The sequence below is a fragment of the Halictus rubicundus genome, unplaced genomic scaffold (assembly GCF_050948215.1).
Source record: "Halictus rubicundus isolate RS-2024b unplaced genomic scaffold, iyHalRubi1_principal scaffold0084, whole genome shotgun sequence".
Taxonomy (NCBI): Eukaryota; Metazoa; Arthropoda; class Insecta; order Hymenoptera; family Halictidae; genus Halictus; species Halictus rubicundus.
Window position 1 is genome coordinate 809,474 of NW_027488625.1, and position 26,950 is coordinate 836,423.

General features: G+C 40.7%; 1 protein-coding gene and 1 long non-coding RNA gene across 2 annotated transcripts in view; one reads left to right on the forward strand and one right to left on the reverse strand.

Moving 5' to 3' along the window:
- The window catches only part of LOC143363657 (uncharacterized), a 62,512-nt gene extending 43,856 nt beyond the window's left edge, over nucleotides 1–18,656 (reverse strand). Inside the window, exons 1-2 of the long non-coding RNA XR_013083863.1 lie at nucleotides 18,635–18,656; nucleotides 9,096–9,211 (exon numbers count right to left, since the gene is read on the reverse strand). This is a non-coding gene — a long non-coding RNA (uncharacterized LOC143363657). The remainder of the gene's footprint in view (nucleotides 1–9,095; nucleotides 9,212–18,634) is intronic.
- LOC143363653 (uncharacterized) lies at nucleotides 12,726–17,670 on the forward strand. The gene is made up of 2 exons (XM_076804216.1): nucleotides 12,726–13,811; nucleotides 17,393–17,670. The coding sequence occupies exons 1-2, from the start codon at nucleotides 12,776–12,778 to the stop codon at nucleotides 17,401–17,403; spliced, it is 1,047 nt and encodes a 348-aa protein (XP_076660331.1). The 5' UTR covers nucleotides 12,726–12,775; the 3' UTR covers nucleotides 17,404–17,670.
- Nucleotides 18,657–26,950: the final 8,294 nt, after the last annotated feature.

The following is a 26,950-nucleotide window of genomic DNA, read 5'->3' on the forward strand; positions in this document are numbered from 1 at the left end:
CGGAGGAGACGTATGGACTACCGCCCCGAAGAGGAGGTATTGGAGGAATTTTATGGGCCGATAGATGGGGTAATACCACCCCATTACCCTGAAACGTACCGAAATCTTCTAAATTTATACTGCGTGGGTACATCACAGCAAGAAGCATCGTACGTGTACCACCAAAATAGGATATGCCGGACATGTTATGGCCGCCTAACCCCAAGAGAGCACTGGTACTACGAGCAACGGGGCTGGCACATCATGTGTCAGCTGAACCCGGCCCAGACCTACTCCAAATGCCAAGACTGCGGTCGGCAACTAGAAAGGGTCCGTCAGGCATGGGAGTGCACGGAATGCATCGAAGAGCACTTCGAAATGAACGTGGACGAGTGGTGGCTGATCCACACTGGCTACGCCCAAGAAGTAGTGACCCGATGGTGACAAGCGCACCCACACCATGTACACAGTTTTTTTCTTCTCTTCTCATTACATTTGGATCCTTCAGTACAGGAATATTAGCAGTCCTTATAATCCTCAAATTTATAAAGGTGTCACGTCCGGTGGTTCGACCGCCAACGAATAAACCCTCAGATGAAGAATTATTATGAATTATTATGGACAGCCGATGATGTTGCGCGAGGAGAAGTAAAAATAGGATTAAGATATATGTTAAAAATTCTACGCAGTAAGTTAGCAAGACACGCAGATGAAGATCAGTTCTCACCCCGAGAACAAACAGGAAAGGTGTCTAATTATGCCAAATTATAAGAAAAGACGCCGACTTCATGGTAAAAAGATCCTGTCGGCATACAGCTGACTAGTCAGGAGACATCAAGAAGATAAAAAGATATAAGGTAGAGAATCCTGTGCCAGCATCTTTGAAAAACAAAGGACTGTCCATATTATAAAAAGGGGGACCAACTCCTCAAATTCAGTTATAAACAGTCAGTCAGTCAGTCAGGCAATCGTGAACAATCAGTTATTCAGTCATAGTCAATAGTCCAGTGGTCTCTTTCGAAGTTAAAATAGTTCATTCAGTTGTTTCGCGACAAACCGTTTCAAAGACCAGTGTCAGCAGTAGGAGTATATTGTAACCGAATCCGAACCCGTGATCACGGTAATATTAATATTATTATTATTATTATTATAATCAAACTATTTGTAAGCACTCCAGTATATGCGCTATATAAACCATATTTGTAAAATCAAATTTGTAATCTCTGATTCAGAACCACACTTTAAATAAATCAATAATTTTGTTGTTTTCAAAATAAGGGTACAAAGATATTTAAACGATCCACAATTTCCCGAACCATAGCCGGTGTATGCAGGTAGGTTTGAAACTGCGTCCTATCCTCTTAAAATCGTAATTCATACCACCTGGGACGTAACACTATCAAAGCTTGCAAAGGAGTATCTTTGTGTTATGGCAACATCTGTTCCTTCCGAAAGAGTATTCTCAAAGACTGGCGAAATAATTAGTAAAAAAAAGGGAATAGATTAAAAGACAATATAGTGAATAAAATATTGCTTCTTAATATGTACAAAATAAATCGTTTATTATGTCTATTTCGTATATTTTCATTTTATCTACGTTTTTTTCTTGCCGAAATGTTCCAGTATTTCCACTCGCGGCATTTCTATACTCATGTCAGGTCGGAACTCACAGTCAAATTTAAAGCATCGAGATATTTGAAGGAATCATTTGGCAATCGATACATATAGTATAGAAACAGCTTATAGTGATCATGAATAAATTACTTCTGTGAATTTGATTGCAAAGTTCAAGAACATTGACACCTTCGACTCGATAATTTCATAGGATGGATAATAAAAATGCCCTTGCAGGTATTAACGAAACAACCCTCCCCCTCCCTAAAGAACAAATTCGGTCATTCAAAATAGGCAGAATTTTTCATCAAAACAGACAGTTTTTTCGAATATCACGGAAAATAAGGAGACCGCCGCACAGTGCGGACAAATGGCCTGTTTTCCGGCACTTCTCGTAATTTGGTTATTAATGTACATATTAATATATACAGGGTGAGTCACCAAACGTTAGCACCTCAAATATCTTTGTTGTTTCTAAAGATACGTAAAATATGGTAAGGACAAAGTTGAATGGTACAATGGGGCTGACACGATGCAAAAAAAAATTTTGTTTTTATGTCATTTTTTTGGAGATATCAAGGTCACCTTGACTTTTTTTAAATGGAACCACCCTTTTTGAAACACCTACAATGATAGTCTCTTTCATTAGGAATTCAGTGACTATAATTAGTCCAAGGTCATTCATGGTCAAGGACAGAAAAAACGTATAAAACTAAAATATGGGAGCAGAATACGTTTATCACGGTTGAGACTTGTAGGAAATAGTAAACATACTATGGTCGTAGTTAAAGTAAACATACTAAGGTTCTTCAATGTTATTCAGCATTCTTATTTACTATCAGTATGTTTCCAAACGCGATTCCGCTATGTTATATTTGATGACTGAAAAGTGTGATATGATCACGATTTACTGTGAATGTAGAAAAAATGCAGTGCAGGCCCGACTACTTCATGAAGAAAGGTACCCCGAGCGAAACACTCCTTCTAGACATACTTTCACTAATACGTACAGGTTGTTTCGAAGTACTGGAAGTGTACATGCAAGACAGTACAAACGGAAGAAACCCACGACTAATGAAGACAATGGAATTAATATTTTAGCAGCTATAGCTGTCAATCCTTACGTGAGTACGAGAAAAATTGCCCGGGAAGCAGGCATAAGTCAAAGTAGCGTAATACGAATTCTGGCCCGACATAAATTTCATCCGTTCCACATATCGCTCCATCAAGAATTGCACGGGAATGATTTTCAAAATAGAATTAACTTTTGTCAATGGGGATTGCTTCAAAATCATTCATTTTTTTCTAATGTCTTGTTTACGGACGAAGCAACATTTACTAATCATGGCTCAATTAATCTACGGAACGCCCATTATTGGTCTGTGGATAATCCGCACTGACTGCGAGAAATTGATCATCAAAGACAATGGAGCGTAAACGTGTGGTGTGGTATTTTGAACAACAAAGTAATTGGACCATATTTCGTTAACGGAATGATGACGGGACAGAAATACGCTCAATTTTTGCAAGAAGATCTGCCAATTTTGTTAGAAGATGTCCCTTTACAAAATCGCTACGATATGTGGTACTGTAGGGATACGCACGTGTGCGATCGGCAAAGCGCGGCGGCAACGTGCGACATTGTAGTTGCCGGCCAAAACAACCGACGATCTCGGCGGAACGCGGCGGCCGCCAAAGACGCCCTTTGGTGATCTGCCGACTTCGTCATATAATGTATGTGCGATCAAGTATAAAAGGACTGCATCGACCGAGAAGAATCAATCAAAATCTCGCCGTCGAACACGCGCCGTCGACATAAATAAAGTATACGCCCCTACAAAATTCAGAAGTGGGATCTAGTGTACCAAGTGAATCGCGTGTCGAGATAGACCTCAAGTTCGAATTTTTTTCTCTTCCTCTTCTTACGGTGCGTTGTAGTGCAATATGAATTCGTATACCGTCGCCGAATTAAAAGACATGCTACGCGAAAGAGAGTTGCCGACGACCGGGACGAAAATCGAGCTAATCCGCAGATTGCGTGAAGCCGACGTTCCGGAACCAACTCCCCGAGAGTACGCAGATGCCCTCGACACTGATCTCGAGGAGCAGGAGACAATGCAGACACTGAAACAACCGGAAAACAGTGCCCTAATGTCCGAAGTGGACCTGTTACGACGAGAAAGAGTTTTAGCCGAGCGCGAAATACAGTTGTTAAGAAGGGAACTGGAAATCACACGTTTAGAAACGCCGCGAACGAGCAGTACAGTGTCAACCCGCACCCGTGAATTAAAATGGACCGAGATCAAAGACATGATCGGCGACTACGATGGAAGCAGTTATGCATTCAGAGGCTGGGATAATCAAATGCGTAAGCTGATCCGGAATTATCAATTGGACGACCAGGCGGCGAAGGCCCTAATCTGTCAGAAGCTAAAAGGAAAGGCGCTCCGATGGTTCCACTCGCGAGAAGATTGCATAGATCTGACATGGGAGGAACTGCTGCAGGAGTTATTCGCTATGTACGGTCAGCGAATTAACACCGTAGTATTGCGGAATGAATTCGAACGACGAACGTGGAAGGTCAACGAATCGTTCGCCGATTACGCCCACGAAAAAATAATTTTGGGTAACAGGGTACCTATAGCCGCCCATGAAACCATCGATTACATAGTGGACGGGATTCCAAGCGAAGCGTTACGTGCAGTGGCACGCGCACAACGGTTCAGGGAAACCAAGGACTTGATGGAAGCATTCGCGGAAATATCGCTGTCACCAGAACCACGACGAACGGGACAGACGCGGCATCGCGCAGAATGGACACCGATGGGCAGAACCGGGGAGTCACTCAGGCCGCAACACGTCAGGCAGGCCCGCTGCTACAATTGCAACGGCATGGGGCATTTTTCGGCAGAATGCAGACAGCCAAGGAGGGAACGAGACATCACTCGCAGAGACGGCAGCATTAGGAAAGCAGACGACGAGCGACGAGTATCACCACAAGGGCAGGTGAACTTCGTAAGCCGAACAGCGGAGGAGGAGGATGATTTCTACCCGACGGTACAGATGACGGTGGGGGACGAAGACAAAACAACAATCGAAGTAAGAGCGTTAATTGATACCGGTAGTCCAATCAGTTTTGTAAAACAAGGTCAGGTTCCGCGACATCTAGTTACAAAAACCGTGAAAAGTAGTAGATTTTCCGGGATAAACGATAGCACTCTGACGATTATTGGCGACATCAAAGCGAAAATAAATTTCCAGCGACGCGAACTCGATATATCACTGCGGGTTGTGACGGATGAGACAATGCGAAGTGCGTTAGTTTTAGGCCGGGATTTTATAAAATTGGCTAAGCTCTCGTTCACGGTAGACAAAGAGATCTCGGAGATAATGAATATCGAGATAGCATCGGATACCCTTAAATCAGCGTCGCGTCCCACGATCAATAGAACGTTACCGTACGAAACGAAAGAAAAATTCTACCGGCTATTCGAGGAAGAGTACGTTAATCCAACTCGCCCGAAACATCCGCAAACGGAAAACGTGCTAGAACTTAGACTGTCCGACAGCAAACCATTCCATTTCACGCCACGTAGATTGTCGTTTGTAGAAAAAGACAAATTAAGGGAAATCCTGGACGACTGGTTGGCAAAAGGCGCGATTAGAGAAAGTACATCCGAATACGCGTCACCGATTGTCTTAACGAAAAAGAAAAACGGGGAAACCCGAATGTGTATAGATTTTCGAGTACTAAACAAAGTAACGGTACGCGATAATTTTCCGTTGCCCTTAATTGAAGATCAGCTAGACCTATTACAAGGTAAAAAATACTTCTCATCGCTAGATCTGAGAGACGGATTCTTTCATATCAGAATGCACGAGGATTCGGTCAAATATACCTCGTTTGTTACGCCGTTCGGACAATATGAATGCACCAAAATGCCGTTCGGTTTAAAAGGGGGTCCCCTAAGATTCCAAAGATACGTGACAGGGATATTCAAAAATCTAATTAACAGCGGGGACGTGTCGGTATATCTAGACGATTTTTTAATTGCATCGGTAACGATCGAACACCACCTAGAAATCTTACGAAAGGTTTTCCAACTATGCGTCGCAAATAAGTTGGAACTACGCATGGACAAATGTAAATTTTTGGAAACAGAAATTGAATACTTGGGATATAGGGTAACGAACGACGGCATCAGACCCACCGAACGCGGTATCGAGAATGTACAAAAATTCCCAGTTCCGCGTAACGTACGCGAAGTGCAAAGTTTTCTAGGCCTCTCTTCGTATTTCAGAAAGTTTATAGAAGGCTTTTCAATCATTGCCAAGCCTCTATATGACCTAATCAAGGAAAAATGTAAATTTAAATTTGGTCCCAAAGAAAAGGAAGCGTTTGACGCGTTAAAAGAATGCCTAATACAGGCACCCATTCTGGGAATTTACTGTCCGCGTGACGAAACAGAATTACATTGCGATGCCAGTGCGATGGGTTTCGGTGCTATTCTGTTACAGAAGAAGGCCGACCAAAAGTTCCACCCGATTTTCTATTTCTCAAAGCGCACCACGGACACCGAATCCAAATACCATAGTTTCGAGCTAGAGACACTCGCTATAATCTACGCACTGCGCCGATTTCGCCCGTACCTATGCGGAGTGCCGTTCAAAGTAGTCACGGATTGTCAGGCGCTTAGCCTAACGCTTAAGAAAAAAGAAACAAACCCTAAAATCGCACGGTGGGCATTAGAATTACAAGACTACGATTACAAACTTGAACATAGAGCGGGTACAAGAATGAGACACGTCGATGCGTTAAGTAGGCAGGTTCTAGTACTGCAGGATAACACTTTAGACAGAAATTTAGCCTTATGCCAACAACAGGACGAGCAAATTCAGAAAATACGTCAGAAGTTAGAAAAATCGGAAGACAAACTTTTCGAAATGATAAATGGGTCGGTTTACCGCAAAATGGACGATCGCGCTTTGTTTTTTGTTCCGGCAACGTTAGAAGGCAGTATAATGCATCAATACCATAATGAGCTAGGGCATGTCGGACCAGAGAAAACAATAACAAGTATTATGAATAGCTACTGGTTCCCTAACATGAGGGAAAAAGTTATGAAGCATGTTAAGAATTGTTTAAAGTGCATAGCATTTTCACCGAAATCCGGACGGCAAGAGGGCATGTTACACGAAATACCGGAAGATAATAAACCGTTTTCTACACTGCACATTGATCACCTAGGACCTATGTCGAAGAAACAGTCTGTAAAGTACCGCTACATTCTCTTAGTAGTAGATGGCTTTACAAAATATACAAAAATATACCCCACAAAAAGTACGAGTACCGCCGAGGTAATTAAGTGCTTAAAACACCATTTCGCGACCTACAGTAGACCATTGCGCATTGTATCAGATAGAGGCAGCTGTTTTACCGCGCACGAGTTCGAACATTTCTTAAAAGATCACGATGTACAACACATTAAAATCGCAACCGCAATGCCGCAGGCAAATGGCCAAGCGGAAAGAATGAACCGTACTATCATCCCAATGATATCAAAATTAGTCGACGAACGTAACGCGCATTGGTACGAAGTACTCGAAGAAGTAGAGTTCGCCATAAATAATTCTGTCAACAAGTCGACCGGTGAAACTCCCAGCGTATTATTGTACGGAGTGCCCCAACGCGGAAAAGCGATCGACGCCGTCAGAAATATACTCGAGTCTTCCGGAGCTTTAAAAACTGAGCGAAATCTAAATAAGACACGTGAGAAGGCGGCTTTACGAATACACCAAAGTTTTAACGCCAATAAAAAGTTGTACGATAAAAAGCGTAAACCAGCCTTACAGTACCAAGTCGGGGATAAGGTAATGATAGCAAATTTTGTAAATTCCAGTGACTGCACCAAGCTGGTACCGAAATTTAAGGGGCCGTACGAGGTGGCACGCGTTTTGCGAAACGACCGATATATTGTCAAAGATATCGAGGGATTCCAGATCACCCAAGTACCGTATCAGGGGACGTGGGCTGCGTGCAATATGCGTCCCTGGCTATCCAGTTAAACATCCGTGCCAAAGATCCATCATTTTATACGATTATTGTAAGATTTATGCGTTACTAGCATTAGGTATATAGTATAAATAGCGCCGGTATTCATAAGTAGTTTAAGACGTATTAGTTTAATCGGGACGATTAAAAGGTCAGGATGGCCGAATTGTAGGGATACGCACGTGTGCGATCGGCAAAGCGCGGCGGCAACGTGCGACATTGTAGTTGCCGGCCAAAACAACCGACGATCTCGGCGGAACGCGGCGGCCGCCAAAGACGCCCTTTGGTGATCTGCCGACTTCGTCATATAATGTATGTGCGATCAAGTATAAAAGGACTGCATCGACCGAGAAGAATCAATCAAAATCTCGCCGTCGAACACGCGCCGTCGACATAAATAAAGTATACGCCCCTACAGTACCAACATGACGGTTGTCCTGCTCATTATGCACGAGTAGCAAGAGAAACGTTGGATTCTCGATATCCAAACCGATGGATTGGACGAGGCGGAACAGTTTCATGGCCGCACGTTCGCCTGGTTTACATTCACGGGATTTCTTTTTATGGGGTCTGCTAAAAGAGACCATGTACACGGATGCTCCAACAACAGTTGAAGATATGCGTCAGCGTATCATCACAGCATGTACGAATTTCAATTCGGATACACTTATCAGAGTTCAACATTCCTTCAGAGCTCGTTTACAACAATGTATCGACGCAGACGGCCATCATTTCGAACATTTATAAAATACAGGTATTCTGCTTTCATATTTTAGTTTTATACGTTTTTTCTGTCCTTGACCATGAATGACCTTGGACTAATTATAGTCACTGAATTCCTAATGAAAGAGACTATCATTGTAGGTGTTTAAAAAAGGGTGGTTCCATTTAAAAAAGTCAAGGTGACCTTGATATCTCCAAAAATATGACATAAAAACAAAATTTTTTTTGCATCGTGTCAGCCCCATTGTACCATTCAACTTTGTCCTTACCATATTTTACGTATCTTTAGAAACAACAAAGATATTTGAGGTGCTAACGTTTGGTGACTCACCCTGTATATATAAGGTACTAAAACTCGAGGAACGTAAAGAATATATTTCGCAGAAGTTATAAGGGAATAGCAATCCCTAAGACCCGTAACCTATAAATTCCAAATTCAAGAAAACAAGATCTATTCAAATTAAAACATTGATAAAGAAATAATGAGAAAATACCTGCGAAATGACTTCTTAACGACTTCGAATACATTTTAACAATGTTATAACTCCGGAAACCACTACTATGGACCACCCGTTAAATATATTTAAAGACTTTAACTATGCAGTAAATTAGCGCGGAAAACGATCAACAGATAAGGAGAATACTCCAACTTATCTTCCTGCAAGACACGCAGATGAAGATCGGTTTACACCCTGACAACCAACAGGAAAAATGTAATGTTACTTACATTGAAGATCCATTCCACATCAGATGGAAACCGAGATGGTGACCGCGGAAACAGTCCGCGAGATAAGGAGTGAATCCGCACTGCATACGTTGGCGAGCCTCACCCACTTGAAAACACTGAAAATAAATAATAACATGTATTCAACGGCAGAAGGTAAAGTTTTCAAGCTACTACACGCTGTAAGGAAAATAAATTGTAGAGACAACCTGAGAATAAATGAAGAAAACGTTTGCGGTGCAATTAGAAATTGTCTCTACCTGTAATACTTCCACTTGTGAAGACTTCATTCAACGTTTATGAACTCAATAATTACATATATAGAAACAACTTATAGTGATCATGAAAAAATTACTTCTGTGAATTTGATTGCAAAGTGAAAAAACATTGACCACTTCGACTCGATAATTTCATAGGGTGGATAATAAAAATGCCCTTGTGGATTTTAAGAAAGAACCCTCCCCTGCCCTAAAGAACAAATTCGATCATTCAAAATAGGCAGAATTTTTCATCAAAATAGAGTTTTTTGTGAATATCTCGGAAAATAAAGAGACCGCCGCACAGTGCGGACAAATGGCCTGTTTTCGGGCACTTCTCGTAATTTGGTTATTACTGTTTATATTAATGTACACTAACGAGCAAAACTGAGTCTACACTATTTGAAGCAACATAACTTTTTAAAAATTAGATCAAATGACTTGAATTTTATTGAGAAGTTAGAAGGATTAGTTTATTAGACGAGGTGTAGGAAGGAATGGGAAGGGATGGAAAGGTTGCTGGAGAGGTTTCTGAGGTGGGTCCTAGGGGTAGAGAGGTACACACCCGGGAATATGGTGAGGGAAGAGCTGCAGAGGGAGTTGTTGAGAGGGAGGGCGGGGTTGAGGGCATAGCGGTACGAGAAGAAGTTGCGGGAGGGAAAAGGGGGGTAGCTAGCTAGGTTGTGCTGGGAGCAGGTATGAGGAAGGGCACAAGGGGTGGGGTGGCAGTAGGTGGGGTGAAGGAGAGACGGCGTTTTTGGGAAGAGAGGGGCTGGACACCGGAGAAGGCGGAGGAGATTATGGAGGAGAGGATAGAGGCAGTGAGTGAGGAGATAGTGAAAAGGCAAACGAAGAAGCAACAGGGGGAGAGATGGGAAAAGATAGGAAGAGCAAGGTACAACATGCAGTACTGGAGGGTGAAGGGAGAGGGGATACCAGGGTATCTGAAGAAAGGGTGGGCAGAGAGCAGTTGGCAAAGGGTGGCCAGGTACAGGTTGGGAAACGAGATGAGAGGTGGAAAGGATTGGTTGGAGAAGGAGAAGAAAGTATGTAGGGTCTGTGGCAGAGTTGGGCAAAATATTTATCTACATAAAAATTTCGAATAACGAATAAAAGATAAAAATATTTTTATTCGTTATTCGAAGGTTCGAATAAAAAAAGTATCTTTATCCGACGAGTATCGGATAAATACTTTTATCCGACGAGAATTTATCCGACGAATAAAGATAATTTTTTTTATTCGAAGCGGATTTATTCGAACTTCGAATAATTTTTTCATCTTTTATCTGTATCTTTTATTCGAAGGCTTCGAATAAATCTTCGAATAACTTTTGCCGAGCGCCGAGCATCAAAGACCCAGCGACGACAGACGACATACAATGTAAGCGGATGGAGAATCGCGCACGAATGAAAGTTTAAACTTTCAGATTTTTCAACATATCCTCATCAAATTGTGACGAGCGAATGGAGGGAATTTTCCTGATGAAAATGAGGTCAAATTCGAGTGTAATCGAACAAGTTTCACTGATACCTAATTTTACGATAAAAATTACAGTCTCATTAAAGACAGTCCAAATGATGTCGTGTTTGGACTCATTTCGATCGGAATAAGCTCTACAACTCGAAGGCTTCGAATAAATCTACGGATAAAAATGCTAAATACAGTCCAATCTGTACCGTGTTTAGTGTCATTTTAATCAGAAGAATGCCACGAATTAGTTGGCGCAAGACCCACAAAAAAATCATGAAAAACAATGAAGTTTTGCAATTGGATTGGTAGTTGTTTGACACCGATATCGCGCGCTCTGCGAGCTCGGAACTTCAAAGACCAGCGTCCGACCAACAGTCTACAATGTAAGCAGACGGAGAATCGTGCATTATTGGCAATTTATGCTTGTATGTTTTTAATCAGAACAATATTGTTAAGACGAACGAGTTGTAGAGCTTGTTCTGATCGAAATGAGTCCAAACACGACATCATTTGGACTGCCTTTAATGAGACTGTAATTTTTATCGTAACATTACGTATCAGTGAAACTTGTTCGATTACACTCGAATTTGACCTCATTTTCATCAGGAAAATCCCCTCCATTCGCTCGTCACAATTTGATGACGATATGTTGAAAAATCTAAAAGTTTAAACTTTCATTCGTGCGCGATTCTCCATCCGCTTACATTGTATGTCGTCTGTCGTCGCTGGGTCTTTGATGCTCGGCGCTCGGCAAAAGTTATTCGAAGATTTATTCGAAGCCTTCGAATAAAAGATACAGATAAAAGATGAAAAAATTATTCGAAGTTCGAATAAATCCGCTTCGAATAAAAAAAATTATCTTTATTCGTCGGATAAATTCTCGTCGGATAAAAGTATTTATCTGATACTCGTCGGATAAAGATACTTTTTTTATTCGAACCTTCGAATAAAGATAAAGTATCTTTTATTCGAATCGTTATTTAAATAATTTTTTATCTAAATAATGCCCAACTCTGGTCTGTGGGTGGGAGGAGGAAACGTGAGAGCATGTGTTGGAAATGTGTAAGGGAGGGTTGAGGGGAGTGGTTGGCAGGGGATGGTGGGGGAAGTATTAGGGGATGAAGGAGGAGAGGCATGGATGAGGAATGTGGACGAATGGAGGAAGAGCAGGAATGGAAGAGGTATGGGAGATGAAGTAAATGGAGAGAATGCATTGGAATGGAGTGAAAGAGAGAGCAGCCGGAAGAGGAGGTCCAGGAGGCGGGGGAAGGATGTGTGAGGTTTAAGGAGGGGGGAGAGCAGAGAAGCATGTGTGTGTGGGAGAGGGAAAAATAAGAACGCGGCGGACATTAGTGTAAGATCGTTCTCTCTCGCTATGGCGTGTTTTTAGGATACGTTTAATTAAGTTAGGGTAAGTTAGGATAAGTTTAAGGTTAAGATTAGGGTAAGAGCGAGCGAAAGCGGGAGATGTAATTAAAATTTTAACCCGAGGGGAATCAATAATTGATATATATATATGTCGGGGCGTGATGGCAGCGATGCACCCCGTCGGCAACAACGCGTAACGCCTATAGGACTTAGTTTAATTGTAAAATAACGATTTACCGTACCCTGATAATTGCCCTGCGAAGGGGCAATAAAACAGTCCCTGCGTACCTGCGCTACCCCTCTTCGCGCGCGGGGCAAAGGGAGATGCGAGACAGGGTACCTGGAATGATGGGCTGGGACCCTGTTGAACGTGACCACGGGCGACAGAATAGTTTCCGGGACGGTAGAGCGAAGACTAGCTTTGAGGAAAGCGACTTCTCGAGAGTAAAAGAACAGAAAGACGTACGCGAACATTCTGTGCGGCCCGTGTGCTCGTTGACGTGTCTCTCGTTGCGCTACGCGATCCGGCATCGCGTGTACGTGTAGAGTCCATACGACGTTCGCGTAAGCGCGAAAGGAGCGAAACGATGGAGAACGACGACGGACAATCTCCGACGGGTCCGAGGACGGAAGAGTCCGCCCAGCCTCCGACATCAGAAGTGGGATTCTCGCGGGAAAACTCAGCTCCGCGAGTCTCCTCGCCCGAGAACGATGGAACAAATTGGAAGCTAATGTTCGAGATGCTATTAGGACGGATGCAAGGTCCAATAGTGAATCAACCAACACACGCCACCACCCGGATATTCCTGCCAGAGTTCGACCCGGATAAGGAGGACTACAGTGCGAAAGCTTGGTGTAGAACGGTGGATGTGTGTCTCGCAGAGCGACCGATACAGGGCAGCGAATTGGTCATGGCTCTAAGCAGGGCATTGAAAGGTGGCGCGTCCGCGTGGATGTCGCAAGTGAATTACGCTGGCATGAACTGGAGTGAGTTCAGAAAAATGTTTCTAGCCCAATATGATACGTTCGAAACCCCTGTGGGTGCAATGATGAGGATCAACGGGGGAAAACCAAGAGAAGGCGAGTCTATGCCTTCATACTCAAACCGTGTGCTGGCCTCATTTACTAATTTATACGCATCGATGTCGACGGAACAAATCGCAATAGCATCAACATTGGCACATTGCGTGCAGATAGATCCTCGACTGCAGCGCGTTGCGTTCACAACAAATATCGATACGCGGGCTTCATTACAAAAGGAGCTGATGGCCTTCGGGTTCCGTAAACGGCCAGTTACCACCGATGGAAGAGAACCGAAGTCAACGGACAGCAAGAAGCCGAAAAGTGTTGTTACGTGTTTAACATGCGGCAAGGAAGGACATAAAGCCACGGACTGTCATCGACGCCAAGGAGCTACCAGGTTGCCGGGACCCAAGCCTGGCACGAGCGGAAGCAACCGGGGACCACCGAAAAAGCCGGTTACCTGCTTCAAGTGCGGAGAGGACGGCCATATTGCTCCACAGTGCAAGAAGGAGGATGGAAGACCACATCCGAGGATACCCATGGAACGGCAGATCAACTTGTGCAGTATCGCCCCGGTAACAGCGGAACTAGCGGAATCGGGTGAGGTCTACGAATTTTGTTTTGATACGGGTGCGGAATGCTCTCTGATAAAAGAGTCGGTGGGAAATAAATTTTCCGGTAAGCGATCTAGAAATCTGACAAGGTTAATTGGTCTTGGCAACGCTAACGTGATGAGTAACTTACAGATCCTGTCCCGAGTGGTAATACACGATCACCGCGTTGAAATTCTCTTTCATGTCGTGCCGGACGAACATTTGAGTTATAGTATTTTGATTGGACGCGATTTGATAACGCAAGGGTTTTCTGTTGAAATTTCGGCGAATAGCTTCAGTCTAAGACGGGATAAGATAATAAAAATTTGCGAAGTTGGCAAAAAGATCGATAACTTTAATAGTGTTGACACAGATGTAGTTGGTCCCCATAGAGAAGAACTAATCGATCTGTTAAAAGGATTTTCTGAATCGTTTGTCCTCGGTACACCTACGGGTAGGATAAGTTCGGGAGAGTTACAAATAAAATTAATAGACCCTAATCGTACTGTTCAACGACGACCATATAGACTTAGCCCTGATGAGAAGCAAACTGTAAAGGACAAAATCAACGAACTCTTGTCTGCCGGGATAATTAGACCTAGTTGTTCCCCGTTTGCCAGTCCCGTAATCCTCGTTAACAAAAAGGACGGTTCTGACCGTTTATGCGTTGATTACCGGGAACTAAATAGTAACACAGTCCCCGATAGGTACCCCTTACCGCTCATAAACGACCAAATCCAGCGACTAAGCGACGCACAATACTTTACGACACTAGACATGGCGTCGGGTTTCCATCAAATCCCTGTCCATAAAGACTCGATAGAAAAGACTGCATTTGTTACTCCAGATGGTCAATACGAGTATTTGTCCATGCCATTCGGGCTTCGTAATGCTCCTTCGGTATTTCAGAGGGCCATAAACCAAGCCCTTTCTGGACTCGTAAACACATTTGTAGTTTGTTACCTGGACGACGTTATGATTCCGGCCAACTCTATACAAGAGTCCTTAGAGAGGCTACAAATAGTACTAGAAAAATTAAAGTCAGCGGGATTCTCACTCAATTTGAATAAATGTGCGTTTCTAAAATCACGTGTAGATTATTTGGGCTTTGAAGTGACCGTGGGGGAAATCAGGCCAAACCCGCGGAAAGTAAAAGCATTAACCGAATCTTCTCCTCCATCAACGGTGACTCAGCTTAGGCAATTCATAGGCCTTGCTTCCTATTTCAGACAGTTTATACCTAAGTTTTCTCAGATCACTTCCCCACTATACAAATTGACTACGGGAAAAGGAAAGATAGAATGGAAACAGCAACACGAAAAGATCCGACAAGACATTATTGCAAATTTAATAAACGAACCCACACTAATGCTATTCAATCCGTCATACCCAATCGAATTACATACTGACGCCAGCTCGGATGGTTACGGTGCTGTCCTAATACAAAAAGTAGATAGTAAATCTCACGCGGTCGCGTATTATAGTAAGACAACCACTGACGCCGAATCGCGATATCACTCATACGAGTTGGAGACGTTAGCGGTAGTCAATGCCATAAAACATTTCCGCCATTTCTTGCAAGGAAGACAATTCCTAGTCGTCACTGATTGCAACTCGCTTAAAGCCTCGCGTACAAAAATGGACCTTACCCCGCGAGTACACAGATGGTGGGCATTCCTACAGGCATACGATTTTGACATTGTATACCGAGAAGGAAAACGCATGAGCCACGCGGATTTCTTCTCGCGAAACCCTTTACCGATCAAAGACAGTCATAAACGGATTGAACAGAAACGGGTTAATTTGGCCGAGATATCGGAGAACTGGTTACAAACTGAGCAACTACGAGATGATGAACTGAACAAGATCATTTCCCAATTGGAAAACAATGAAATGGATCCTGATACCGCCAAAACATATTCGTTGAAATCAGGAGTTTTGCATAGAAAAATACAACGTAAAAATCGCAGTCAACAATTACCCATAGTCCCCGTACATTTTCGATGGTCCGTAATTAATAATGTTCACGAGTCTATTATGCATCTTGGTTGGAACAAAACCTTAGAGAAGGCCTATCAACATTACTGGTTTCCTAACGTGTCGAAGTACATTCGTAAATTTGTCGAAAATTGTATCACGTGCAAATTATCAAAGTCTCACTCAGGTAAAGCGCAAGCCGAACTGCATCCTATCCCAAAGGTAAGCGTACCGTGGCATACGATTCATGTTGACGCTACGGGAAAACTTAGCGGCAAAAATAACATAAAAGAATACGTGTTTGTGTTCGTCGACGCGTTCACCAAATTTGTAATTTTACGACATTCCATAAACATAGACGCGGCCAGTGCCATCACAGCACTGAATTACTGCGTGAATTTATTTGGGGCCCCCTCCAGAATTATTGCCGATCAGGGTAGATGTTTCGCAAACAGCAATTTTCGTGAATTCTGCAAGACCCATAATATTGACCTGCATCTAATCGCTACAGGTACGTGTCGTGCCAATGGTCAGGTAGAAAGAACAATGAGTACGCTTAGAAATATGCTTACCGCGGTAGAACTAAATAATAGCAAGTCCTGGCAAGAGTCCCTTGAAAATGTCCAACTAGCGTTAAATTGTACAGCGAATCGTACCACTAAGCATAGCCCTTTGGAATTGCTGATAGGCAAAGTTGCCAGACCAATATCATTGTCAGTTGCTAATGATAACGGCGAAGAACTCGACCTTTCGGACATCAGAGAACAAGCGACCCAAGCGATCGACCAAAACGCCGCGTACGACAAAACACGATTCGATAGTAACAAAGCAAAAATTGTTAGATTTTCGGTCGGAAATTACGTTCTTATAGAAAATCACGAACGAAATCAAACGAAATTAGATGCTAAATTTCGCGGTCCGTATAAGATAATAGAAGTTTTGCCCAACGACAGATATCGTTTGAAGCCTGTAAGTGGCAATAGAGTACTTAAATATGCTCACGAGCGACTGAGATTGATGCCTGATAGTTCTGTTCCCATAGAGTTTGATATCCGTAGTAATTGGAGCGACACCGAATTAACAGAATGTGCCAGTGTCGGGGATGACAACAGTGAGGAAAGAAACAAGTGAAAATCCATGCGTCGTGCTTATTAGTCGTAAGCCATTATTCCCAAACCCAGTTTAGCTGGTAAAGGAGGCGGGGCGATGTAACGGCAGACGATGGATGTATTGGGTCATGTTGATGACTGCGAAATGTGTGACCACGTGATTGGTCAGGAGTCGTATGAGTCGACTGAAAAAGGTGTGACCACGTGGTTGGTCGGGTGCCACATGGGTGGCTTTGTTCTGTTGTGTCCAGTAGTGGACTAAAAGTTCATGTTGTTGTCTTGAGCTCACGGTGTGTCAGAACCGCTTGGCCGAACTGTTTATTCCGTGGCACCGAATTATCTGAATATGTTTTTATCCAGAATTGGTTATGATTGCCCGCATGACATCGAACGCGTGTATAGTGCTTCGACATAGAGTACATGGCAAACATGGCATTCAGAGCTCAATCGATATTTTGTCAGAATGGACGAACGGGAAACATAGATGGTATTTCTTTTCCAGACGATGTATAAAGTCGTTGCAATTCCACACGAGGACGTGTGACAGTCAGGAGGGCCGTGTCGGGGCGTGATGGCAGCGATGCACCCCGTCGGCAACAACGCGTAACGCCTATAGGACTTAGTTTAATTGTAAAATAACGATTTACCGTACCCTGATAATTGCCCTGCGAAGGGGCAATAAAACAGTCCCTGCGTACCTGCGCTACCCCTCTTCGCGCGCGGGGCAAAGGGAGATGCGAGACAGGGTACCTGGAATGATGGGCTGGGACCCTGTTGAACGTGACCACGGGCGACAGAATAGTTTCCGGGACGGTAGAGCGAAGACTAGCTTTGAGGAAAGCGACTTCTCGAGAGTAAAAGAACAGAAAGACGTATGCGAACATTCTGTGCGGCCCGTGTGCTCGTTGACGTGTCTCTCGTTGCGCTACGCGATCCGGCATCGCGTGTACGTGTAGAGTCCATACGACGTTCGCGTAAGCGCGAAAGGAGCGAAACGATGGAGAACGACGACGGACAATCTCCGACGGGTCCGAGGACGGAAGAGTCCGCCCAGCCTCCGACATATATATATTAGACGAAGTGTAAAAAATTTTTTTCTTAAATTTGAATTGGTCGGAATCGCAAAAGAAATAGTAAATGTTGGTTTTTCAGCTTTTTTATCTGAGCCTGTATTGAAAATTTAAAGAATGTATTTGATTCGCTGGAATAAATTATATCCATGCTGAAAATTTCACAGATATTGGTTAATTCGTTTACGAGTTATAAACGATTAAAAGTGCGATTTTAAGTCGAAAATCGTGAAAAACGGCAATTTTCCACTTTTAAGCGTTTATAACTCGTAAACGAATAAACCAATATCGGTAAAATTTTCAGCATGGATGTAATTTATTCAAACGAATCAAACACATTTTTTAAATTTTCAATACAGGCTCAGATAAAAAAGCTAGAAAAACCAACTTTTACTATTTCTTTTGCGATTCCGACCAATTCAAACTTTTTTCAAAAATTTTTTACACCTCGTCTAATAAACTAAACCTTTTATGTTGCTTCAAATAGTGTAGACTCAGTTTTGCTCATTAGTGTATGTATATATAACGCTAAAACTCAAGGAACATAAAGAATATATTTCGCAGAAGTTATAAGGGAATAGCAATCTCTAAGACCCATATCCTATAAATTCCAAATTCAAGGTAACAAGATCTATTCAAATTAAAACATTAATAAAGAAATAATGAGAAAATACCTGTGAAATTTCTTCTTAACTGTTGAAAACAAAACGCGAGGCCCTGGGGTGACCGAGGGACCAGTCAGTGAGGTGAACAGCGAACCCACATTGCATCCAATAGCCAGCCTCACACACTTGAAAACACTGAAAATAAATAATAACATGTATTCAACGGCATAAGGTAAAGTTTTCAAGCTACTACACGCGGTAAGGAAAATAAATTATAGGGACAACCTGAGAATAAATGAAGGGATCGTTTGCGGTGCGATTAGAAATTGTCTCTACCTGAAATACTTCGACTTTTGCACTTCATTTAATGTTTATAAACTCAATGAATACATATATAGAAACAACTTATAGTGATCATGAATAAATAACTTCTGTGAATATGATTGCAAAGTGAAAAAACATTGACCACTTCGACTCGATAATTTCATACCTCGCTTCACGTAATAATGTATATATATATAAGGCGCTAAAACTCAAGGAACTTAAAGAATATATTTCACAGAAGTCATAAGAAAATACCAATCCCTACGACCCATATCCCATAAATTCCAAGTTCAAGAAAACAAAATCTATTCAAATTAAAACATTGATAAAGAAATAATGAGGAAATACCTGCAAAATTACTTCTTAAGGTCGATGCACATCTCACCGGCCCGGCCGGCCGGCTCAAAATTATAACCCTGGTTTTGGCCCTAGCGTTTACTGGCGGCAACCGTGTCAGGCTTTGGAACCGAATTTCTTCTCTGGCCTCTCGACCCTTTCCAGATGGCCTTTCGAGAGCGCGTTGACAGTTCCCTGCTGTGCGTGGCACAAAAAAAAATGTTTTTAGGGGCTCCACAGCTCCTTAGGTAATCTATCCGTACCTCTCCTTTACAACACCATGGAAATAGGAAACGTTCCTGGCACTTACAATTAGTGAAACAGCATCGCACATCCTTATACAGGGTGATCCACACAATTGTTTCAAGTCATAACTCCGTTATTATTGCATTTACGAAAAAATGATAAAGGAGAAAGATAAATGGTTCGAAGAGCACTACATCTGTAGGCCTTTAAATTTTTTTTAGATGCTGCAGTGCATGTGCAATTAACAATTGCATCATTTCTTTAAATAGAATAGATTCTTCCTTTCATTCTACGTAAAAAATGATTAGGGTACCATGGCAAAAAAATTATTAGATCTCGAGATATTTTCAAAAAATGTCTTTATTGAAGAAGATACTCAAACACTTCATAACTATGTTGTAAAGGTAAACACCCTTTCGACATTGTTATCATAACAGAAACCGATTTGTACGAGTGAGCATTTTATAATTCAGTAGCAAGTCACGTATCGTAACTCGAGTACGAAAACTAAGATTTTGAAAAAGTGTAGCTGTATTTCACTAAATACAAGAAAATGTATGACATTTTTTGAAAATATCTCGAGATCTAATAATTTTTCACATTCAACATGTGTTTTTGATTCACAAGAAAAATTACCTGCCTATTTAAAATACGACAGATGTTCCCCTCAAACCCAACAAATGGTAGCTCGAACCTATAGCTCCGAAAGGGAGTACCGTATTATTAATTATTCTGGTAGCTTTTTCCTAATAACGCTCAAATTCCTTAACAAAGTATTCCCCATCTATTACCACGAGGGACTCTGAAATGTTCTAGTTAACAGCTTTTGAAATAAATAATGACGAATTGTTTCACCGCACAGATTGTCAGATGATATTCTTTCTTTTTCGTTAGCGTGGTAATAAATTGTTATTTCGTTTGTTACAACGTTCAAATTCCTTAACAAGATCTATTACCACGAGGAACTCAGAAAAGTTCTGGTTGATAGTTTTTTAAATAAATACAGCATGTTCATTCTGTCTTCGTACTGCCACGCTACGAGCCGGCCGGCTAGCCTGCGAACATTCTCGTCGAGAATGCTAGCCGGCTAGCCGGCCGGCTCTAGCATTGGGCAGCGAACCCCTGGGGTTCTGGTAGCAGAGGACACGCTGTGCCTTTGTTCCGAGCCTCTCGAACCCTCTCTAATAGCTGTCCCGGACCCCAAAATGCTTATAAACGGGGAAAAAACGGCCGGTCGGCCGGCCGGTGAGATGTGCATCGACCTTTAACCGTTGAAAAGGAAACATGAGACCCCTGGGGTGACGGAGGAACCAGTGCGTGAGGTAAAGTGCGAACCAGCATTGCATCCGTTGGCCAACCTCACCCATTTGAAAACACTGGAAATAAATAATAACATGTATCACTCAATGAATACATATATAGAAACAACTTATAGTGATCATGAATAAATAACTTCTGTGAATTTGATTGCAAAATGGGAGAACATCGACTCGATAATTGCATAGGGTGGATAATAAAAATCTCCTTGTACATTTTAACCAAAGAACCCTCCCGCGCCCTAAAGAACAAATTCGGTCATTCAAAATAGGCAGAAGTTTACATCAAAATAGACAGTTTTTGCAAATATCTCGGAAAATAAAGAGACCGCCGTACTGTGCGGACAAATGGCCTGTTTTCGGGAAAACTAATCAAAATGTGTACTCCAAAGCTAATCGCCATAATACGTACTTACAACACACGGCACTGACACGAATGGCTGCTCTGAAGTGAATACTGGCCGACGCTCGCGAGCGAATGTTCGATGGCATTCCTTCGACCGCCTTCGGAACCGATCTTCGCTTCTTTCTCTGCAGCTTCCCGTGGACCATCGCCGCGCCGCCGCGTATACAATGTATGTTGGCGGTTCGTCGGCGTGCTCGTCGCTGCGCGATGCCCAGGCTGCCACATGTCCATTTTCATCTGTCTTTTTCGGCGGTTTATTTGACTTCGAATAATTTCCGGAGACGCGTTCGAATGCTGTAACGAGGACGAGCAGTCAAAGACTAGCGCGCGCGTTGCAATGTATGTGGTTGTATCGCCCAATGACAAAGCAAGGATCAAATAAAACTATAGTCTATATATAGACACTTATGAATCGTAGTTCTTTTTAGACCTTTGAAATTTTGAATCATTTCATTTTTGGTTTAATTTAGCTTTACACATGAATTTATTGACTCTGTTGTAAACATTTATTTCATAATAAAAAAAGAGAGACCGAGGTGTGTGCATGAATAATAGTGGTAAAGTATTTTTAAGTTATAACATTCACAAAACATCGTATCCGGACCTAATCTAATCATACATTATCATTATTAGGATCATACTCTTATGCAAATGTACGTAGACTTTTTGACAGTGATACTGAAATAAATGTAATGTAACAATTACAATTTTTATTCTGTTATAACGTCTGACACCTGATCGTTCCATACTCCGGGTAAAAAAAAAAACATGTCCACTTAGGACCCTCCTCCCTATAAATATCCAACATTTAATAAAATTGAAAGATTCCCTTTTCAGTTCCTTTCTTATTCATTATCTAACACGCCGGTGTTTCCATCTCGTATTCATCAGTCAGCTACACATCTGTAGGTAATACCATACCTCGTCTATGGCACAGAAGAGGTATAAGAGTAGACCAATCACCATATGCGGTTTCGTGTCTCACATGTAAACAACTGCTTTTCTTACGCCCTCTACGCTGACGAACGATAAATGTTGGAACTAGATCTACAAAAATTATCAAATGTGGTCAAATACAAATGATTGACGAGTTATGTACATATCTGATGTTATGATCAGAGTTATGACTATATGTTCAAATTATATTTTTTAATTTGATGTCATTATGTTATATATCTACAATTATCTTTATCAATACAATATTAATAAATATAGATACCATGTTTCCAAATTATAGAAATACAATTTTCATAAATCTTGAACGTAAATAACATTTCTCCATACGTATAATTATTCGCATTTCTACAATTTTTTAACACTATTAATACGCATTCATTTTGAATATCTTTTGTAACTGAACTTGAAAAAGAAATTAAATTGAAATTTACTATATATTTCCATGTATATTTCATTTAAACAACATAAATTTTAGCTTTAAAGAATCATGTAAAATATCAATTAATATTAATTGTGAAATTCGAAAGAGTCAAGAATTAATTAATCAATAATTATGTAGTTGATCGTTTTTTGCGAGATGTCAATCTATTTCACTATTCACTCAGAACGTAGTTGTATTATTTTTTTGCACGTTTCTAATGAGAAAATAAACGACGAACGCAACGTACGACACGTACAAACACTACCGCATTCATCGAGCTCGATCACACTTGTTCAGTCGTGATGCCAGAATCGCGTGACGCCGCACAGTGGTGCCAAATGGCCAAAAAGCGGCAAAAAATCTGTAAAATGAAACTGTCCAACGAATTTGTTTGAAAATCTGTGGAAAGATTGCCACAGTTACAACGCTTATTTGGCAAAAAATTTTTGCACAAAGTTGTTAATATTAAGTAATATGGGCTAATCGAAAATCTCTGTTTTCTGCCCATTTTTTATTTATGGAAGCATAAAACAAATCCTTTAATAGATTTTGGTCTGGAACTAATCGTTTTGGCAAGGTGTAATATTGATCTAACTTTGTGCAAAAATTCATGAGACCCTTTCGTCACAATTTAAGTTTAAATATCAACTTTCAGAATTTCCAAGGGTGAATCGTGCGGAAGCTACGATTATTTGATTTTCCAGGTGAAATTTTTTAGGAATATTTCTAATTAATAAAGAAAAATGTGAAGTGCATATGATTTATTAATTTTTCATGTATACAAAAATATTTAATAACAATTTTTTTTATCTTACATAAATTATTTTTATAGCGTTCATTGGAGCACTACCAAAAAATACCTGTTGCATTTTTGCGACAGTGGTCCAGTGAACGAAAACTTTGTTTATTTAACATAAAAAATTGTTATTAAATATTTTTTAATATGTATGAATGTAATTTTTTTTATTATCTGATATGTATCCCTTAAAAATTCCACCTGAAACGTCAAATAATCGTGACTTCCGCGCGATTCATTTTTGGAAATTCCGAAAGTTGATATTTGAACTTAAATTGCAACGAAAGCATCTCGAAGTATCTCATGATTTTTTGCACAAAGCTAGATCAATATTATAACTTGTCAAAACGATTAGTTCCAAATCGAAGCTATTCAAAGGATTTTTTGTATTCCTCCATAAATAAAAAATGAGCGTAACGCAAAGGGGCTTCAGGTTAGTCCATATTACTTAATGTTAAACAACTTTTTTTGGAAAATTTTTTTTTGCCAGTTAATAGTTGAAGCCATTTGCAATAACCCATATGATTTGTAGATCCCTAAGTATTCAATTATAGGCGGAGTAATTACATAACTATCGCACTGAAAACTGATGAATTCTCAGGAACGAGGAAATGGTTATTTACCATGCGTATATCTCCATAAAACAAATTTTTTCAAAAATCTGACTGGCACATCATGCACGTACTATTAGGCTATACAAAAATAATTTCTTTTTATAAAAATCAAAAATTTATAAAAAGGATTTTTTGCCGCCTTGGCACCACTGTGCGCCATCCCACGTGAAGGGTTGGGGGGGGGGGGGCACTCTCTCGTACCGTCGTCTCCTTAAGGCTCGTACAGACCTGAACATTTCGACGAACATTGCGCCGAACAGCGAACGAAACGCAAGATCGCGCCCTTCGGTTCGCCGAAATGAATGTTGATTTTTGAGGTTCGGCGCGCCGTTCGGCGCAATGTTCGTCGAAATGTTCAGGTCTGTACGAGCCTTTACGTTGCTTCTACTATGCACGCGCTACACACAAGCGTACCCCTATTCTGTCCGTGTGAGCTGCCTGCTCGACTGTTCGAGGCGTTCCACCGAATTCACGTTACCAAAGTTTCGAGCGCCTGAGCCGCAATCGATTCCCGGTTCGGCGAGGCGCACATTTTGCTACAACTTTTAAACTAAAAAAGATATCAATGCGAAATTTGGACTAGAAATCTTTTTTAAAGATCGGGTTTAATGGCGCATACTAAAATATGTTCTATATTTTTTACATAATTTTTTTTTGTTGATTTTTAAGACAGAGCCGGATAAGATGGTCAAAAGTGCCTCCAAACCAAATTAATTTTTAGTCGTACCATGCTCAACAAAAAATTACGAAAGTGTTCACGAGTATTCTACCTAATATCATACACGACTGAGATTTTTTCAGAATTTTTGGCTGCAAAATCAATTTTTAAACAAATCCGAATGCATAAAATTGCCGATTTTATATCGAAGTTTTCAGTTGAGCACGTTTATTGGTCTTATTTTTTATGGGTCGTATTTTTTACAGATTTTCCAGATTATGCAAACGCGTTTAAGAAAATTGGATAGTTGGATTTCCAATCATTTGGACAAAGTGCACATTTCGAATTGAAGTTTCAGAGATACCAGTTTTATAAAAATTCAGTAGTTAGATATTATTGAAACAATTTTTCCGAATTTTTTCAGAATTTTGTATAAATTGCATCGTCGTTAAAAAAAAAACAAAATCAATTATTTCGATGCCTTCTGATCGTTTTGTAGGTGTATTATGTAATATTGAACATTTTTATATTCAGGAAAACAGTGTAGAACCTGCAATATAAAATATTTTTTTTTGCGTTACATTTCAATATATGACTGTGACTCTCAACAGTTTCGGTTGGCGCTGGTCGTAACATCTCCGGCTGAGAATCTGTTGGTCCGGGATCGAATCCCGCATCGAATGAAAGTTTCAATTTTTAGATATTTTCAATACACCTTCAGAAAATTGTGGCGAATGAATTGATGAGGGACTTTTCCTGGTGAAAATGTGTCCAAACTGGAGTGTAATCGAACAATTTTTATTGATACTTAATGTTGATAGGGAATCGAGGATTATTGGCAATTTAAGCTTTTATATTTTTAATGGGAATAATAATTTTAATTCTAATAAGTTGTAGAGCTTATCCCGATGAAAACGAGTCCAAACACGACATCATTTGGACTATCTTTAATGAGATTGTAATTTTTATCGTAACATTACGTATCAGTGAAACTTGTTCGATTATACTGGAGTTTGACCTCATTTTCATCAGGAAAATCCCCTCCATTCGCTCGTCACAATTTTATGAGGATATGTTGAAAAATATAAAAGTTTAAACTTTCATTCGTGCGCGATTCTCCACCCGGTTACATTGTATGTCGTTTGTCGTCGCTGGGTCTTTGAAGCTCCGCGCTCGGCAAAAGTTATTCGAAGATTTATTCGAAGCCTTTGAATAAAAGATACAGATAAAAGATGAAAAAATTATTCGAAGTTCGAATAAATCCGCTTCGAATAAAAAAAATTATCTTTATTCGTCGGATAAATTCTCGTCGGATAAAAGTATTTATCTGATACTCGTCGGATAAAGATACTTTTTTTATTCGAACCTTCGAATAAAGATAAAGTATCTTTTATTCGAATCGTTATTTAAATAATTTTTCGGCGGAACGCGTCGAACAGTCGAGCTGGCAGCTCACACGGACAGAATAGAGGTACGCTTGTGTGTAGCGCGTGCGTAGTAGAAGCAACGTAAGGAGACGTACTGTTGCCTTCGTCGTTTATTTTCTCGATACAAACGTGAAAGAAAATAATGCAACTACGTTCTCAGTCAGTATTGAAATAGATTGACATCTTGCAAAAAAGATCAACTACATAATTATTGATTAATTAATTCTTAACTCTTTCGAATTTTACAACTAATATTAATTGATATTTTGGATGATTCTTTAAAGCTAAAGTTTATGTTTTTTAAATGAAATATACATGAAAATATATAGTAAATTTCAATTTAATTTCTTTTTCAAGTTCAGTTACAAAATATATTCAAAATGGTTTCGTATTAATAGTGTTAAAAAATTGTAGAAATGAGAATAATAATTATACGTACGGAGAATTGTTATTTACGTTCAAGGTTTATGAAAATTGTATTTCTATAATTTGGAAACGTAGTATCTATATTTATTAATATTGTATTGATAAAGATAACTGTAGATATATAACATAATGACATCAAATAAAAAAATATAATTTGAACCTATAGTCATAACATCAGATATGTACATAACCACCGACGAGATATATATAAAGACTGCCAGCCTTACGGGAGAATGTGTCGCTCGAAAAATGCGGTGTTTTCTACCGCCCTCTAGGATAGATTTTGGCTGTAGTAAGAAACAGAAGGCCAACGACGGTATTTCGTCGGTACAGAAGACCACTAAGGAAATTCTCGTCGTTGAGAAGGTGAATCATCACGGACTAGGCCTGCAGCCAAGCTCGTAAATGCGCGCCGAGCTCAGGTCGAGTCGAGCCGGGACTCGCTTTTCGAGTCGAGT